The following is a 17734-nucleotide window of genomic DNA, read 5'->3' as shown; positions in this document are numbered from 1 at the left end:
CCATTGACACATTATACTGTAGAATACATTTTGTCAAAGATGTTAGAACAATGGCAATCACACAGATCAACTATTTACTTTGATAAACAACCTCATGAAATCATAGAATAAGCTGTAAAAGTTAAAAGGCTCTTCTCACTCTTAAATGTTCCTTGAAGTGGCTTGCTCTCCTGAGCACCTTTCACAGCAGTGACCTTGACTGTGTACAACTTTCTGGGGTCAAAGTCTATGATCACTTTGGCTTCCTTTTTTGTCATCTCTAGTTCAGTCTCCTCTGCATCTGTAATTGGAAGAAAGTAACAAACAAGACCAAACTTAGAAATTGGTTTCACTTGTGTTCTGATTTGTTTATTAAATGCATTCTATTGAAAATGAGTTTATCATAATAAAAAGAGTTAAAAAAACAAAAACATTTTCAATTAGACTTTTTTGAAATCTCCTTTTCAGGTTAAATGTCAGGAATGACAATGATGTTGAGTTGACGTGCTGGTCGCAATGAAGGATACTACTGCTACGGGGGTATATTGGCAGTAAACAAACTAGTCAGCGGCTAAACGGCTGCTGCAGGACAAGTAAAGAGAGGCCTCCGCGCTCCAACACACCTGAATTATTTTAAGCAGTACCCACAGTACATGAAGAACCTCAGTTGGACTCACTCAACTGTCTCTCTCTTCAAAAACAACTTAACAGGGCTGTTTGTAAAAAAAACAAACAGGAGAATGCACTCACAGTGTCGCCTACTGATTCAAAATCCATTTAGATCAATTGACACTGGCAGAGCATTGAAGCACTTAAGGTAATGTAGCTAAGTAGCTAAAATGTACTATTTATGCATTGACCTTAGGTTTCGTCATTCTTGTTCTGCATATCAGAACAGAACTACAGAATTACAATTATCATGACATTTAACACTCATATTTCACGTATTCACTGACACGTACAGTTCCTCCTTTATTACAATTATGGTACATCTGCTTTGCATGACCTGAAGGCAACACGTTGCAAATGGAAGTGAGTGGGCATGTTGTAGAAATGGGGGTGTCATACCTTGCCAGATCTTGTTTAAAGATGATTCAAAAAACTATGTAATGGGGGGGTGTGTCCATCATAGGTCATTCATAGGCATTATTGACCAATACTTCCGAACGTACCACAGCATACTTGAAAACCACTGATTGTTTTATATTTTTCAGCAAAATGTCTGTGTTGATACAGCAAACTCCGTATACATGATACATAATGCATCAGAAATGCACAGTGGTCACACTGAATCTTATAACGGTCAAGTCTATGTGCATTTTTAAACCTGACGAAGATGGGAGTGTAAGGGCTCTATTTTCGGCTGGTGTTAAGCCAGTGCAATGTCAAAATCACGCTCATTGGCAATTTAGACCGGCGCTCGGCTACTTTCAAACACATGCACCAGGATTGGTCATTTACCTTTCTTTATATGAGCTCTCTTGCGCTGAGGTGGGAGGGGTGGCAAAGTGTGTCCTTAAAAACGTACACCAAAGTGCCAATTTCAGGCAGCGCTGGTGGGGATATTTAAGACCAACCAAAAGCTGGTCTTAGCAGTAACGACATGGATTTTGACAGCAGAAACGCAGCCTATCCTTCCGTGATGTACAGAGCCCATATGCGCAAATATGCACATGGAACAAGAGAGGTGTTCTTTTTGTGTCCCTAAACCTCAACCTTATTTCCTTTCATTTGATTAAAATCCAAGCATTGCTTCCCCTCCTCTCAATGAAGGCTGTTTTTATTTGTCCTGCCCAATGCATTCAGTAAGTACCCAAGACTATTGATTAAGGGTTTGGCCCGTGAGACTGCTTTGAAATACATCTTAATCACCAAAGCTGTATTAAAAGATCATATTTGGGAGCAGTAAAAATGTGAGCGGATATCCCCTTTTTATTTATATTTCTTATCCTGGCCATGCATTAGCCAAGGAGACTATCGATAAAGGGTTTCTAAAATAATGGTCTACTTGTGAAGCTTTTGCCATCATGCTTTTGCATTATTCACAATTCACATAGGCCTAACTGCAGTGAGACTCCATTCAGCTTGTATTCATCCCCATTTCCAAAGAGCGCCTCTTGTCTGGCTACCAAAGACGTGCTCCGTCAAAACATATTCAAATTATTCAGTCAGTCCTATAACACCATATCAAGGGTAGGCCTAGGCTATATCTTGCTTATTGAGAACATGCCTCACACATACAAAACAATTTATGGGATGCATAAATACATTTAGGCCTATGCTCGTTGAAGCCAATTTCAACAATGTTGACTGTCAATTACACTCATTAATGTAGCATATGCTATTTAATAAATGTAATATCAATCCACAATGGACTAGGATGAGAATATTTCGTGCCCCCTGCCAAATTGACAACAATGCAAAGACTGTCAATAACCTAAAGAACTTGTCACTGCATGCAGTATTAAGCCATGAAGCGTATTGATTGGCCAGTGAGTGGCCAAGCCCTCATCACACCTCCAATGTATGTATTAATCAAACCCTAACCCTTTCGTGCCACTACCAGCTACTACGGCTATAATTCTGGTTGTGAAAATAGCAAAAATATTTCTGACACACCCCTAAACCTATAGAGCTACTGCCAAGTGCTAAGATTTACCATTACATTGGGTTTGTTAAAATAGAGCCCTAAGTGTTGGAGAAGGGAGTAAGAGTTATTACCCACAATCCAGTGCTGCATTCAATTCCACCCCAATCATGATGATTTGTGTATGTCTGCGGGTGTCACCCTCTGTCAAAGCAAGTCTTCTTCAACGAACAAAGGCTCACTGACTAGCCTCTCTCAGGAGCTCCCATTTCAACCCACACGTAATATAAAAACTCTGACTGACTCCGCAATTGGAATGCCATTCTGAGCAATGACAAACACTGAACTGCAGGGGTGGAGAGAAAGAGAGAAGATGGAAATCAGACCTGGTTTCAAATAGCATTAGTTTTCTTTAAAATACTAAAATACTTCAGCTGCGCTAGATTGAGCTTGCCTGGTGCAAAGGAACCAACGGAATAGCCCCAAAAGGGCAAGACTCGCCACCCGTACTCCAGGTAGGCTCGATCAAAAGCTCATAGCATTTGAAAAGACAAACAAATACTATTTGAACCCAGGTCTGGAAGAAAAGGTTGAAATATCCTCCATTCTGCAGCTGGCATGAAGAGAAGTTCACCAGAGGAAGCCAGCTTGGTGGGGAAATGTGCTCGTTCAGCAGGGTGCCAGGGGTGGGATGAGATTGTGTCCCATGCCCCGGCTGGCCTCAGGCAGTTTAGATACAGCTGCTTCTGCTCTGCTCACTGAGTCTTATCTGACGCTTACTCCATTATCTTGATCAACACCAACTCAAGGCCAGGCAAGCCACTGAAGCTACAGCTTCAAGTAAGGACAAAGTAAAAGCCATGGTAGAATGTCATGGAGTCTATCTATATATTGAGAATGGGCCATTTATTCATATGTTTCCTTAAGAACAACTTGAGAAGTGAAATGGTAGGCTGTACTACACAGTGAGTCACCTAATAGGTGTATCAATCATAGTGATTATTATAGATTACAAAATCGATGTTTGGGGTTAATTTCTCATCGTGACTATAAAATACAGGAAAATCACACACTCTGAAGTACTCCTATTTCTTTACTGCAAGTGCACGCCAAAAACATTGGCTCTCTCACTGCAATAAGAAAATGGGTGTACAAAAGTGTGTGCCACTCTCCTCTTTTCTTCATGATTATTACCCATCAGTCTGTGTGTTCTTCAACTCCTACTCCAACTATCATGACTATAGTCAAACCTCCAGAAGACATTCATGTCATAGGAGATGAGTAATAACCCATCTGATGTTTAGTTGATATGTAATTATGTTTTCTACACTGCAAGTATAAAGCTGTTGTGAAACACACAATATAAGTTAGACAGCCTCCTTCAGGGCCGAATCGTAACTTGATCGTTCGTTCTCATTGCTGGACCTTACCTGACTGTGTGCTATAAATAAATCTGTAGCTTTCAAATTCTCCTTTCGGTTCTTTCCATGACACATGCAGCTGGGTTGCGCTCAGGACTTTGAAACAAAGTCTTCGTGGGGTGGCAACTAGACAAAAAAAGACAGAAAACACAGTTTTACAATAACTGACTAACTCAAGAAGCATTTGTATATAGTATTCAAAAGTAATATTGAATGCATGGTTAATGACACCAAGACAGTGGTTGGAGTTCAATGAGGCGTAAAAACCAATGTTTTTTATTTTTTTATTCTCCAAATTCAGTAACTAGCAGAGTGTGAAGGGTTTGGGGATTTTTTTGCCAATGGAAATGCATGAAACTCGAGATTCCCCAGTTAAATGTGATTATGAAACAGTTAGATTGAACTCCAGCCAGTGTTTGGCGAGGTAACAGGCACTCTCCATCTGTGTTTGAACAGTCCTAAAAGATTGAATCTTGGCCAATTAAAAAGATACAGATTCAAAGAGTACCACAGATGTCACAAAAAAAAGTCACATTCTCTCCCTTCCTTTGCCATTGATAGCTCTCATATCTCTTTTGGCGGGGGGTCTTTTGTGAAGCACTTATCTCAGCACCAAAGTACCATCCCCGATCTCATCATGATTGCATTTCACCGGAGCAGTCGAATTGAGATTGTATTACAAAGAGTGTGCTCTTTACTTTGAGGCCTTTTCAGAGTAGAATGTGCCTTTTTTTCAATTGCAGCAGCGACAAATTGAAAGGCACTGGAATAGCATTTATTCCTGTCTTCAAGAAGATATCTATCTGCAAGTAGAGCGATATACCACTTTCACCACTTCCTCTTGGGTCAACATCCCATCAGCTCTGCACATCAGGCAGTAATAGGCATTACCAAATCCCAAAGAAAAACAAACAAACCACCCCAAAAAAACATTCCCCATCCAATTTGGTAACAACAGAAAAGACTGCAAACAGTCACACAAACTTGTCTTGTTTGTGTCCTCATTAAGAGCAGGCAAGATATATTTTCAGACATTAATGTAGGTATGGAAACAATACAATCAAGTGCATAGAAAGGGGTAACTCATCAGAAGGTAAAGAGCCCGAAGATGGTGCATGCAAATGATAATACTGTACCGAGCTCACCAACCTGAAAATGGGGGGTGGGTATTCAGCAGGGCTTAACTCTCTCTGGAAAAAGATACCTCTTCTCTGAAGAATGTCGCTTCCCCGAGTGAGAGAATTAGAAATTGTGTTGTTTGTGTGTGTGTGTTTTTTTTAAACCTTCAGAGACTTGTTGCATTCATTTGCAAATTTCCAAAACAAACTAGTAGCACAACATCTCCAAGACAAAAGACTTGCCTGTGTGAAGATAGGGTTAAGTTCTTATATATATTTTTCATAGCTGTCTTTTGCAAACAGCCAGAAGGCTGGTGAGGGTTTATGAGGCCTCAAGCACCCATGGGAAGTTTGGAACAAGTCAGACATGGAAAGTGTAATCCATTTTAAATAATCTGTGAAAATGTGTTACTCCAGTGCCAGCCTCTCTACACTGGCTTCCTGTTAATGCTAGGGCTGATTTTAAGGTTTTACTGCTAACCCACAAAGCATTACATGGGCTTGCTCCTACCTATCTTTCCGATTTGGTCCTGCCGTACATACCTACACGTACTCTACGGTCACAAGACACAGGCCTCCTTATTGACCCTAGAATTTCTAAGCAAACAGCTGGAGGCAGGGCTTTCTACTATAGAGCTCCATTTTTATAGAATGGTCTGCCTATCCATGTGAGAGACGCACACCTGGTCTCGACCTTTAAGTCTTTATTGAAGACTCATCTCTTCAGTAGGTCCTATGATTGAGTGTAGTCTGGCCCAAGGGTGTGAAGGTAAATGGAAAGGCACTGGAGAGACGAACAGCCCTTGCTGTCTCTGCCTGACCGGTTCCCCTCTCTCCACTGGGATTCTCTGCCTCTAACCCTACTACGGGGGCTGAGTCACTGGCTTACTGGTGCTCTTCCGTGCCGTCCCTAGGAGGGGTGTGTCACTTGAGTGGGTTGAGTCACTGACGTGATCTTCCTGTCCGGGTTGCCGCCCCCCCTCGGGTTCGGGCCGTGGGGAGATCTTTGTGGGCTATACTCTGCCTTGTCTCAGCGTGGTTTGAAGATATCCCTCTAGTGGTGTGGGGGCTGTGCTTTGGCAAAGTGGGTGGGGTTATATCCTGCCTGGTTGGCCCTGTCTAGGGGTATCGTCGGACGGGGCCACAGTGTTTCCCGACTCCTCCTGTCTCAGCCTCCAGTAATTATGCTGCAATAGTTTGTTGCGGGGGGCTAGGGTTAGTCTGTTATATCTGGAGTATTTCTCCTGTCTTATCCGGTGTTCTGTGTGAATTTAAGTATGCTCCCTCTAATTCTCTCTCTTCTCATGCAGGACCTGGGCCCTAGGACCATGACTCAGGACTACCTGAACTGATGACTCCTTGCTGTCCCCAGTCCACCTGGTCGTGCTGCTGCTCCAGTTTCAGCTGTTCTGCCTGCGGCTATGGAACCCTGCCCTGTTCACCAGACGGGCTACCTTGTCCCGGACCTGCTGTTTTCGACTCTCTCTCTCTCTCTACCGCACCTGCTGTCTCGAACTCTGAATGATCAACTATGAAAAGCCATCTGACATTTACTCCTGAGGTGCTGACCTGTTGCACCCTCTACAACCACTGTGCGTATTATTATTTGAACCTGCTGGCCATCTATGAACATTTGAACATCTTGGCCATGTACTGTTATAATCTCCACCTGGCACAACCAGAAGAGGACTGGCCACCCCTCAGGGCCTGGTTCCTCTCTAGATTGTTTCCTAGGTTCCAGCTTTTCTAGGGAGTTTTTCCTAGCCATCGTGCTTTTACATCTGCATTGAATTCTGTTTGAGGTTTTAAGCTGGGTTTCTCTATAGCAGTTTGTGACATCGGCTGATGTAAAAAGGGCTTTATAAATACATTTGATTGATTGATTATAAGGAGGGGCATATTGGGTGATGGGCATGTGGCCACATGCCGTTGGGTGACAGTGGCCTGTGTTACCAGACCTCCTTCCCTTGTTGATCGCCTTAAGGTCTGGATGCTTTCAGTTAAACCTCTCTGGTGTACTGTACTTTGAAGGAAACTTCTATTGAAGACAACTGACAGGCCACCCAGACCTGTAAAAGGGACAGGTTGTTTATCTTAAACCAGAGGGCAGCTCTTCAGAACAGAAGGCTTCTGCCGACAACTAATGGATGCTGTCCAAGGTGTAATGCTACAATACAACTCAAAGCGGCACTATACTGTGGAATGCTGTGGTTTGTTTCACTTGAGGACGGCAACGGTGTCAAGACAAGCCCAGATAAACAAACTGCAGCTGTTTGAGGATGCAGTTCTTGTTCTTCTTCGCATCAACAAGGTTAAGGTCAAAGGCAGATATATACAGTAAGGGTAGGTAGTTCATGTCAAAGCACATTCTGAAAGCACTTGAGTCGACTGCAAATGGAATGTTAATGAGGTGATATTATACACAAAAATGTGCCAATATACCAGAAGATAGTGACTTTTCCCTTTGAAGTAAAATAATCACAAAGTGACAGCAACACAGAGACAAATGCTTCGACAAAAGCTGCACATCAAAAAGACACACACCATGATGACAGAGGATAAGGAGCAGCCTATACGATTGTGTTTACCTTGACCCTGAGCTTGCACAGGTAAGAGAGAGATAAGAACCAGACAGAGTAGAGGACTCCATACCCACATCTTCAGTCCTATAGCTTGCATCCTTCACACTGGTAAAGGAGAGGAGCTCAGAAAACCTGAGGAGACATTAAAGGGAATGACAATGCTTGATGTTATAGAAAAAAATTACTTCCATTATTAAAGGGATAATTTGGGGTTTTCACAATTATCTATACCTTCCCAGAGTCAGATGAACTTGTGGATACCATTTTTATGTGTCTGCGTCCAGTACGAAGTAAGTTAGAGGTAGTTTCACGAGCCAATGCTAAATAGCGTCAGCGCAATAACTGGAAGTCTAGAACTGGAACAGCTTGACTGAAAATCTCAAACTATCCCTTTAATGCATTTTCAAAATAAGGGATGGAATTAGAAAAGTTCTTATGGATGTAACAATTCACAGATATGCATAGGTCCCCGATTAAGTGCGTAGGTTTGTGGACCCCAAACAGGTCCAAATGTAACAACATTACAAATCGTCTGTTCACAATTTTTTTTTCTCATATTACATTCTTTCTACCTTCCAAAAACCTAATATTTTGTGACAACTGATGCGTCCTCTCCTTCACTGTCGAACTAGATGTAACTGTGTTGACAGTCATTGATCTAAATGTCATTTTGCATGCCGAACAACCCCAGGCAATATCAGTAGTCTAGTCAAACAGCACATTGTGCCCAGATTCGCATGCTGACCAACGCGAGGTATGCGGCATGTTCCTGATCTTGCACATCTGCGTGGCACCTTCAGAATTCAAACATTAAAATGGCTTGCGTGTGTGATATTAGGCATTATTAGTTGAGTGACAACCTATGTAATTTGCTAGGTTATTGTTATCTATGTGCTTTTGAAAATTGTGTTTTACCGGTATAAAATTAAGCTACCTGAGACACAACCCAGTGTTGTTTCCTCATAATTTCAACCCCAAAAAAGCAATGTGATGACGTTGAATCAACGTGGAAAACTGTTTGGATTTGCTAAAAGTCATTAATAACGTAAGGGCATTTTGTATTTTTTTAACCCATCTTTTAAACGTAATCCAATGATGTTGAATTCACGGTAGTTAAAAACTCAACCAAATGTAAATCAAAACTAGACGTTGAACTGAGGTCTGTACCCAGTGGAAACTCTCATCTGGCTATACCTGCTGAACAGGGCTTACTACAATAGATTGTATTTGTATTGTTCAGGTTCACTATCAGCAATAGTTTTGGTAGTTTTACTTTAAACAATCAGTGTATATAATTATTTGTAGATACACAAGGTAAAGTTGATCATTTCATAATGAGGACAGTAATCACATGAGGCACACTGCATGGCCAAAGAAAGAGGTGAAGAGAAGATCCCTCAGTAAAAACTTCCAAATGGTCAAAACAATTCCATTTTGAGATGGGGTGGAATCCAAAGTTGTGCAATATATTCATTGGCTATGTCATAACTAATTTGTAAACAACTAATATTGATACATTAGTAGCTCAAACACATAATATGCCAAACTGACAAATTAATTAGTGGGTGACAATTTCAGAACCAAAGTGGGGGGGTGGACAAAAAACGTAGGCTACATTGTCCCTCAATCTAATGGTGGTATTGGGATGGTAGATGCCTTGTCTCCCTTATGGCTCAGCTAAGGTGCCTAGATAGTACATACACCATATACATACATAATTTACACACACACACCACACACACACACAAATCCAGCACAGAGGCCCATTTCATGAGCTCCATCAAGCAGCAGATTTGAATTTAGTACGTGTTTACGCAACAAATGTTAGTGCATCGTATCGTATTACATCAAACCAAATCGCTTCGACTCGTTCTCTAATCAAACCAATTCGCATGGAATCATTTCAAACTAAAACGTATTGTTCCTGTATCGTATTGGAGCTCATGTATCTAGCACGGGAGGAGGTTGGTGGCACTTTTTGGGGGGGAGGTCGGGCTCGTGGTAATGGCTGGAGCGGAGTAGGTGGAATGGTATCAAATACATCAAACACATGGATGAATCATCTTGAAAGGGAAAGATGCACATCCCTATAAGTTATAGAGCAATACAATAAATATGATTAATGTAGATACAAAAGTGAATTCCCATTTAAATGTCAAATAATTTTGGAAACAACGAACTCATCAAAGCATTTAAACTTTGACATAACCATACTGAAACCCATAAACCATTCAAAGGATCTTTGAAACGTGGCATGATCCTGCAGTGTACCGTGGCAGGAATAAAATGCATGCAATTATGCAAAATGAATTAGTATTTGTTTTTAAAAAATGAGGGTGTAAAAAAAAAGATGATGTCACACCTTTACCTTTATCTCAAACTTATGCAAACATTTCAACAGGAATACTTCATCATTAGGCTAGTTGACATTTCAAAGAGCACTTCAATTCGACATGCCTAATCATTCTCCTCGGCTAATAAATATAATTATAATCGTTGCATTTTGAGAAATTGCAGGAGTAACCTACAGGCAAAGCACAGTAGAAGTCAACTATCCTCGATGATGGTTCGTGTAGGCCTACAGATTGAGGAAAATATTGAAAACGACTGTACGTTATATTTTAATTATAAATGAGATAAACAAACAGTATCGACAAAATACAACAGATAAAGTAAATTGACAAAACCAAATTTGCATAAATTGTCAAAAGCGCCCCCACGACCACCACTGACAGGTGACGTTCCACTTCCTACCACTTCTACTTTGAATGTGTAGACATAAAACACTGACTTTATCCCAAACTAAAGAAAATATATCATACCTTTTTCAAAACATTTGTTTACAGGTAGTATTGCTCCAAATGGACCCCTCATGCGTGTCTTCCTTCGCCGGCTGTTGGCAAACTATCTTCAGCTCGCTCTTCTTCAGTGTCAGATTTGCGAAAGTGGGTGTATCCCGCGTTGCTATTCGTTCAGCCATCCCTTGAGCTATTCATTCACCCACCCCTTGAGCTATTCATTCACCCTTCCCTTGAGCTATTCATTCACCCACCCCTTGAGCTATTCATTCCTTCACCTCGTTCAATCTCGATAGAGGCAGATAAATGTCTGACCGCCCGCGGGGCAGACTACCTGTTTTTAACATTCGTCTGCGAGCTTTTTTTTTCAGGTATGTATTTTTCGCGCGCTTCTGGTCAGCACGAGCGTGTGCAATTGTTCGTTCCTCTTAGGGGAGAATGTACTGATTTGGCTGAAACATTTAGGTAGCTTAATCAGCCAGCCATATGGCATCTTGGCATAATGCACATTATTATTATTATTATTATATTACATACACACACACATACATTCGTGTTGTTACGTAGGCCTATAACAACAATATTTACCTGTGAACCTGCTACATGAGTGGTTTCCGAGTAGCCTAGTCCTCTCAAAATCTGATTATGTCAACAATTTTAGGTTTCAATTGATAATATCTATTATTTGTTTGGCTGTCATATCATCAGGGTGCAGCAAGTTGTTCTTGGCTAAATATGAAATGGGACATGTATGAAAGTGTCTATCAATCTTATACTTATGTAACCAAAATATGTACCATCAGGGTACGTTTTATTTGATTGGTTGGGTAAGGGCTAAAATTATTTCTGGAAAGTAACTTTGTTCAAAATACCTTTCTTGACCACATCAAATGTGTTAATGCCTGTGGAAGTAAGCCCAGTGGAATCCAGGATCCTTGGGACATCCCTACCTGAAAACCCTAACCTTAACCCCTGCCTTAATCTTAACCTTAACAATAACCCTTACCTAGCCCTAACCTTAACCTTTTTAAATGTCAACTTCAATGGGGTAGGGGCGTCCCAAGGATCCATATAGCACGCACCCAAGTTAAGATACTATTAACTTAGAACATATAGCAGCAACCTTAGTACAACCTAGCAACTGCTTCAAGAGGTTTGGACCTATTGGACTAATGGTTAAGGTGTTGAACTGATGGTCAGAGTCCCTGGCAGGTTACCCCTGAATTTGCCACATTGGTGTTATGAGTAGGATGGCACTCCAGTTCAGCCTAAACATTTTTTTATGAATATCCAATCAAGTTTAATGTTTCACACAATTCCATTGATGAATGAGCAGTAGTTTGATGTGAGATGGTCTAATCAAAACAGCTATCCCGAAGTTAAGTAAAAAAATAAAATAAAAACTATATTTTTCAACAGCAAGGGCTGTTTTTGCTGTTGAAATTATTATTATTATGTTTACTTATTTGAGTAACTTCAGGATAGCTGTTTTGATTAGACCATCTCACATCAAACTACTGCTCATTCATCAATGGACAGTTAACACATCATTGACTTAAGGATGACTGAATGCAGTACAGTTAGAATGGGTAACCCCATGCAGTCTTAGGCTACGGACCTTTCCCAGTTGGCCCAATGTCAAATGTTTCTCTATTTTTTTTACCTTTATTTAACCTTTATTTAACTAGGCAAGTCAGTTAAGAACAAATTCTTATTTTCAATGACGGCCTAGGAACAGTGGGTTAACTGCCTGTTCAGGGGCAGAATGACAGATTTGTACCTTGTGAGGGGGTCCAACGCTCTAACCATTAGGCTACGCTGCCGCTGTTTCTCTACAAGCACAGAGGGGTAGTTAGGAACGCCATGTTTTAGGTATAGTGACAGCATGGTCATGACAGAGGTGATAAAGAATAATATTTATAATAATCCCCTCACTAGATGGAGTTTGAAATAGCTCACTATTTCTGCCCTTGACACATGCCCTGACCCATCTAAAGAGCATGCTATGCTACTGCACTTAAACCCTTGAGCCCTTAGCCCCTGTAATGCCCTCAAGAGAGATATCTTAACCTACATTTCCTACACTAACTGGCGCAAAGATGGATATGTTTGTATCCCTCTATTACTCTGTAGTGATAGCAGCCCTAATTATAATGCGGGAAAACAATCTATAATGCAGGGAAATAGCTTGTAGTTTGTTTATTGGCCATGTACTCTTATAATCTCCACTGGGCACAGCCAGAAGAGGACTGGCCACCCCTCACCCCTCAGAAGCTGGTTCCCCTCTAGATTTCTTCCTAGGTTCCTGCCTTTCTAGAGAGTTTTTTTTCTAGCCACCTTGCTTCTACATCTGCATTGTTTGCTCTTTTGGGTTTTAGCCTGGGCTTCTGTATAAGCTATCTGTGACATAAGCTGATGTAAAAAGGGCTTTATAAATAAATGTGATCGATTGATTGTAATATTATTGTGGCAGATGGGACATCAAACAAACATGATGACAAAACAAAAAAACATATTAAAGTACTGAAAAAGCCTGTTAAAGAGATTTGGATGTTCATTCAATGAGATTCAATTTGCGAATATGAGATGTATATGTGGTACATACTGCCACCTGGTGGTCAGAGTCATGTATAATCTATGGCTCTGTTTACGTTGTTGAATGTTGTTCCTTATACTATAGTTCATTATGTAATCTACGATATTATAGCACCATGCTCTCCTTGACCAGATATTATGTCCACTTAATTTATGAATGCCAATGTGATCCTGTCGATCTTGAACTTCAAGGTAATTTCTTATTTTATTGCAGTTTAAAGTACCTGTCATGGTTCAATACATGCTGTTACTTTATTGCCATTAGATTGAAGCAGAGTAAAAATTCTAGCCATAATCTTGATGTTGCTAAAATAATTTGCTTCATTTGATGTGATTCCTTCTTTTTTTAAAAGATTCATATCATAAACATTGATACATTGAAATACACATTTGCTTATATTTTGAATTGAATTACTTTATTTTATTAATTCATTGGCTAATTGAAATATTTACACACTGATCAAACACTAACACAAATGTAGATACTCCTTGCTGGCCTGCCTGCACTAATACCCTCTAAAGATCAGTTGATCATAGCAAATGTATAGGGTCAGGTTACAGTGTATGGCTATATACAAGTACACATCCTTTAGTGCTTTTGGTCCTTCATACCTTATGTTGGACCATGTGATCATGCATTACACTTGAAGTATTCTACAAAATGCACAATATCACTGCTATAACCTATCTATTTCACTTTGACATAATACATTCATTTGTTGTTTAAAAAATAAAAAAGGATTAACATATTGATAGGCTACTACTGACTGATTATTTGAACTTTTGTCAGTATTGTGGGTTTCCAAAAACATTGCAATGGAATCAGATTTGTTTTAATTTGATTTGAGAACCCGAGATGACATTCAAGCCTTTTTATGCAGCTAGGCAGTATGTGGTCTGCAGTTTGACAGTATTGTGCCATTTCCAGGCCAATATAAGTAGAATGTTTCAATTGCTCCTGTTACCAAACTTAAGAATTCAATGCCAAACATATTCAAAGCAAAATGCCAAGCTAATTCAACAAAACAACTTATATTTAAAAACACCTCTGCCATGTCAGAAAGTATGGAGTTGTTTACAATATGTGCCACCTCACTTATCAACAACTACCTAAATACTACTTTCTAGGAAGGAACCCTCTATTGGAGCATAGGAGGGAGTGGATGGAAAAGCAAACAGCAGGGGGATGGCAATGAGTAGGCGAACAGGTCAAAAGTCTAAACCGCCTCAAGAGAACAAAAGCACAAGCTGGAACCATGTTAACCACGGAACACTGGTCAGTCTTGGACTGATGATGTAAACACACGTCTTCACAGTGGGGCCCATCAGGTTTCTGTGGGGTCGCTGTTTCTGTGACCCTCGTCTCAGGTCGATGATGTAGCTAAGTCCATATGGCTCCATATCAAGGTCATAAGGTTTCTATGGATTTATTTGGGCCAATACAGTCCACATTCTTACTCTACGCTTTCCGCCTCCAAGAGCCAATGGGTGACTGAGACCTTAAGTTGACTGTAACCGAATACAATACAACCTCATCCTCAACAATCAGACTCCTCCATAATCTCCATGACCACGGTTCGTTTTCCAGTGAGGATGAGGTTTCTGACCATCTTGTAGTCCAGAGACAGGACGTTCAGACCATGGACAGAGACCACAAACTGGCGCACCTGGAAAACAGACTTTGGTCAAATATTGTACGTACGGAATATAATTTATGAGAGCTGCATATAGCAGAGGAAGACGTTTATTGCGTACCCATCTAACAATATTGATTTGACAAAGCTATCAACCTGGAGGCACTGGAGCTGCTCTTTACACTACATGTCCCACAATGCCATGGTACTCACCTTCACTCCTACTGCTGCTGCAGGCCCACTGGGGTCCACTGCCTGGATGTGACATGGCCTACTCCCCCTGACCACAAATCCCCAGCCCACCGCATCACCCACAATCTGGAGGTAGATTGATCAGATTACTTAAAAAGAAAATAGTCAGTAAAATCACAAATATAATGTACTCATGAAAAAGGTTATGGATTTGAATGATATTTGGTTGAGTTTCATGCTTTTGGTATGAATAAGAGATAACACTGTGGTAACGTACTGTAAATGTCCTCTTTATATATGGGCCTCCTGGTCTCTGCAGCTCCTCTGGACTCACTTGTCTCTTCAGCACTGTCAATGGAACAAACACTTAATTAGCAGGTTCTCAGTGTAATCATGAACAGTGGTGTTTATATTGAATATGTACAGTAGATAGGACGTGATAGAGCTTTAGATGAAGACCAAAGAGACTCTTACCTGATTTGGGGTTTGACAGCACAGGTGAGGTAGGGGTAAGCGTGGGGCCTCTGTTATAATACCCACTGTTGCCACTACTAAGAATGTTATCATGCGCCCCAGACACCATCTTTCTTTCCTTGGATGGAGTGACTGAGAGGAGAAGAAGAATATAGAGAGATATCGCACAGAGAGAACATATACATGTTGTATAATTGAGAGTGATTGACAAAGTGTACTGAGAGGAAAAAGCACTAATAACGAAAGGAAGCCATGTTATTCATTCTGAAATTTCATACACACATTCAGAACTGTTTACTGTGCTGTAGTATCTCTAGTAGAACACATCAAACACACACCACACACACCCCCCTGCCTCCCATTTCATATCTGAGTGTTTTGAAAGAACTAAGCGTCTGCTGTTAATCAAATATAGCCACACAATGTGCTGTATCAACACTCCCTGACCTGATTGATATCACAATAACACTTCCTGACAAGCTAATATTTATGTACCAGCCTATCCATGTAGCTATGGATACTGCACTTAGCTACATAACAATCACCAGCATACCATTATGAATGCACATACAATAAAGGTAGAATTCACCCCCCATCAAACTCAATGCGATAATGCTTTCATCTATGTTCTGTAGCTCTTCTAATTTATAGTTTAATATAATTGGACTGATCTATCATTTGTCATCAATACAATTGTTCTCAATCACTCCAAAATAACAAATAAATGTGATCATTTAAAAATACTTAGTTGAGCCCAAGTACAAGTGAAAACAGTTCCACATTTACTTGTGGACAATTTCAATATACCTAAACTCAACACTTTTCACATATTTGCCTCACATAATAAAAGTAGCCCTTACCAGCTGTCCGAGGTCCCATAATACAATTAAATTCACTTCAAAGGTTTGCCAGCCAAAGTGCCAAGTAACTTGGGAAGTTGCTGTCTAATATTTCTGATGCTGCAGTCAGCTATGGTGCTCCGGTGTAAATGTTAAATGTTAACCCCCAGAAAGAGTAAACAGTCTAGGCTTGCTGGGAGGGAGGGAGAGGGAGGAGTTGAGGGATGCCTTGTTGCCAGGCTATCCCAGGGTAGGAGATAAGAGCTGAGAAAGGCATTGGGATCACTAATGCTCTAATGGAGGTAGGGACAGACACAGTGGAGTTTTCCACTGGTCACTGTGGTCAGGCAAGATGGAGTGGAATGACTGGACATTCTCTGTTACACATACGCACACATAAACACACACATACACACACATTCTCTGACATGGTATATGGATGAGAGACATGGACAGCAGGAAGGTTCAACATTATCAACAACAACAACATCCACAATGACATATAGACAAACAAACTGCTGATAATGGCCTAGTGATAATGGCATTCTGTGAGATAAATCAAGAACATTCCTAGCTGTTGTCAGCATGAGGTATTTGCTTCTACAAATACAATATTCAACGTATTTACCCAATTATATAACAGGCCTAAATATTAGCATTGGTCATTTGAAAACAAATAAGCTATCAGAAATTTAAGAGCAGTAGCAAATAGAACATAATAGGATCAAACATACTTGTTTCTAGAAACAAAAGTGTCCATGAGTTTGCTGGGTGTCATTGAGGTCAATGAACCTGTTCAACCCCTTCTAAAACAATATGATACAGTGATTTTGCTGTATAGTTTACTATCACTGTCCTAGATTATGTGAACTATATCCAAGAGAAAGTTTATTGTATAATTCAATGACAAACCAAGATGATCATCAAACCAAGATGATCATTGACCACACACCAACACTGAGTGCACCATAATCCGTAGTATAACATTAATGACCTCTATTCTGCAATAGCAATGTCTCTTTACCTTTTAGCAATGTGAGAGGAGAGACATACATCAAATCAAATGTCATTTCTCACATGCGCCGAATACAACATGATTACTTACTAGCCCTTAACCAACAATGCAGTTCAAGAAATAGAGTTAAGAAAATATTTATTAAATTAACAAAAAAAATGTTTTTTAAATATCAAATCAAAAAGTAACACAATAAAATGACATCAAAATAACGAGGCTATATACCAAGTAAATGTGTGTGGGTACAGGTTAATCTGTAAAGTGACTATGCATAGATAATAAACACTGAGTAACAACAGTGTAAAAACAAAGGGGGGGGGGGTCATTTGATTAATTGTTCAGCAGTCTTATAGTTTGGGGGTAGAAGCTGTTAAGGAGCCTTTTTGGTCTTAGACTTGGCGCTCCGGTACCGCTTCCCGTGCGGTAGCAGAGAGAACAGTCTATGACTTGGGTGACTGGAGTCTTTGACAATTTTTTGGACCTTCCTCTGACATCGCCTA

General features: G+C 40.4%; 2 protein-coding genes across 7 annotated transcripts in view; both read right to left on the bottom strand.

The window, feature by feature from the left end:
- The window catches only part of LOC115131585 (collagen alpha-1(XIV) chain-like), a 94519-nt gene extending 83891 nt beyond the window's left edge, over nt 1-10628 (bottom strand). For 3 of the 6 annotated variants that reach the window (XR_003863974.2, XR_003863975.2, XM_029663403.2), the window contains exons 1-4: nt 10510-10628; nt 7694-7819; nt 3997-4113; nt 140-280 (exon numbers count right to left, since the gene is read on the bottom strand). Coding sequence is in view for 4 of the 6 variants with exons in the window: in XM_029663403.2 (XP_029519263.1) it covers nt 140-280; nt 3997-4113; nt 7694-7784 (349 nt within the window). In the remaining 2 variants the exon portion in view is untranslated. The remainder of the gene's footprint in view (nt 1-139; nt 281-3996; nt 4114-7693; nt 7820-10509) is intronic. The other 3 variants (XM_029663401.2, XM_029663402.2, XM_029663404.2) reach the window with 2 other exon arrangements.
- Nucleotides 10629-13282: 2654 nt separating this feature from the next.
- Nucleotides 13283-16428, bottom strand: LOC115132739 (DEP domain-containing mTOR-interacting protein-like). The gene is made up of 5 exons (XM_029665467.2): nt 16241-16428; nt 15381-15512; nt 15184-15254; nt 14928-15032; nt 13283-14747 (listed from the first exon to the last, which is right to left on the bottom strand). Exons 1-5 carry the CDS (start codon nt 16257-16259, stop codon nt 14619-14621), a joined length of 456 nt encoding a protein of 151 aa, XP_029521327.1. The 5' UTR covers nt 16260-16428; the 3' UTR covers nt 13283-14618.
- Nucleotides 16429-17734: the final 1306 nt, after the last annotated feature.

The sequence above is a fragment of the Oncorhynchus nerka genome, linkage group LG7 (assembly GCF_034236695.1).
Source record: "Oncorhynchus nerka isolate Pitt River linkage group LG7, Oner_Uvic_2.0, whole genome shotgun sequence".
In the NCBI taxonomy this organism is placed as follows: domain Eukaryota; kingdom Metazoa; phylum Chordata; class Actinopteri; order Salmoniformes; family Salmonidae; genus Oncorhynchus; species Oncorhynchus nerka.
The sequence above is the reverse complement of the archived record's forward strand: the minus strand, read 5'-3'. Positions and strand labels throughout refer to the sequence as shown.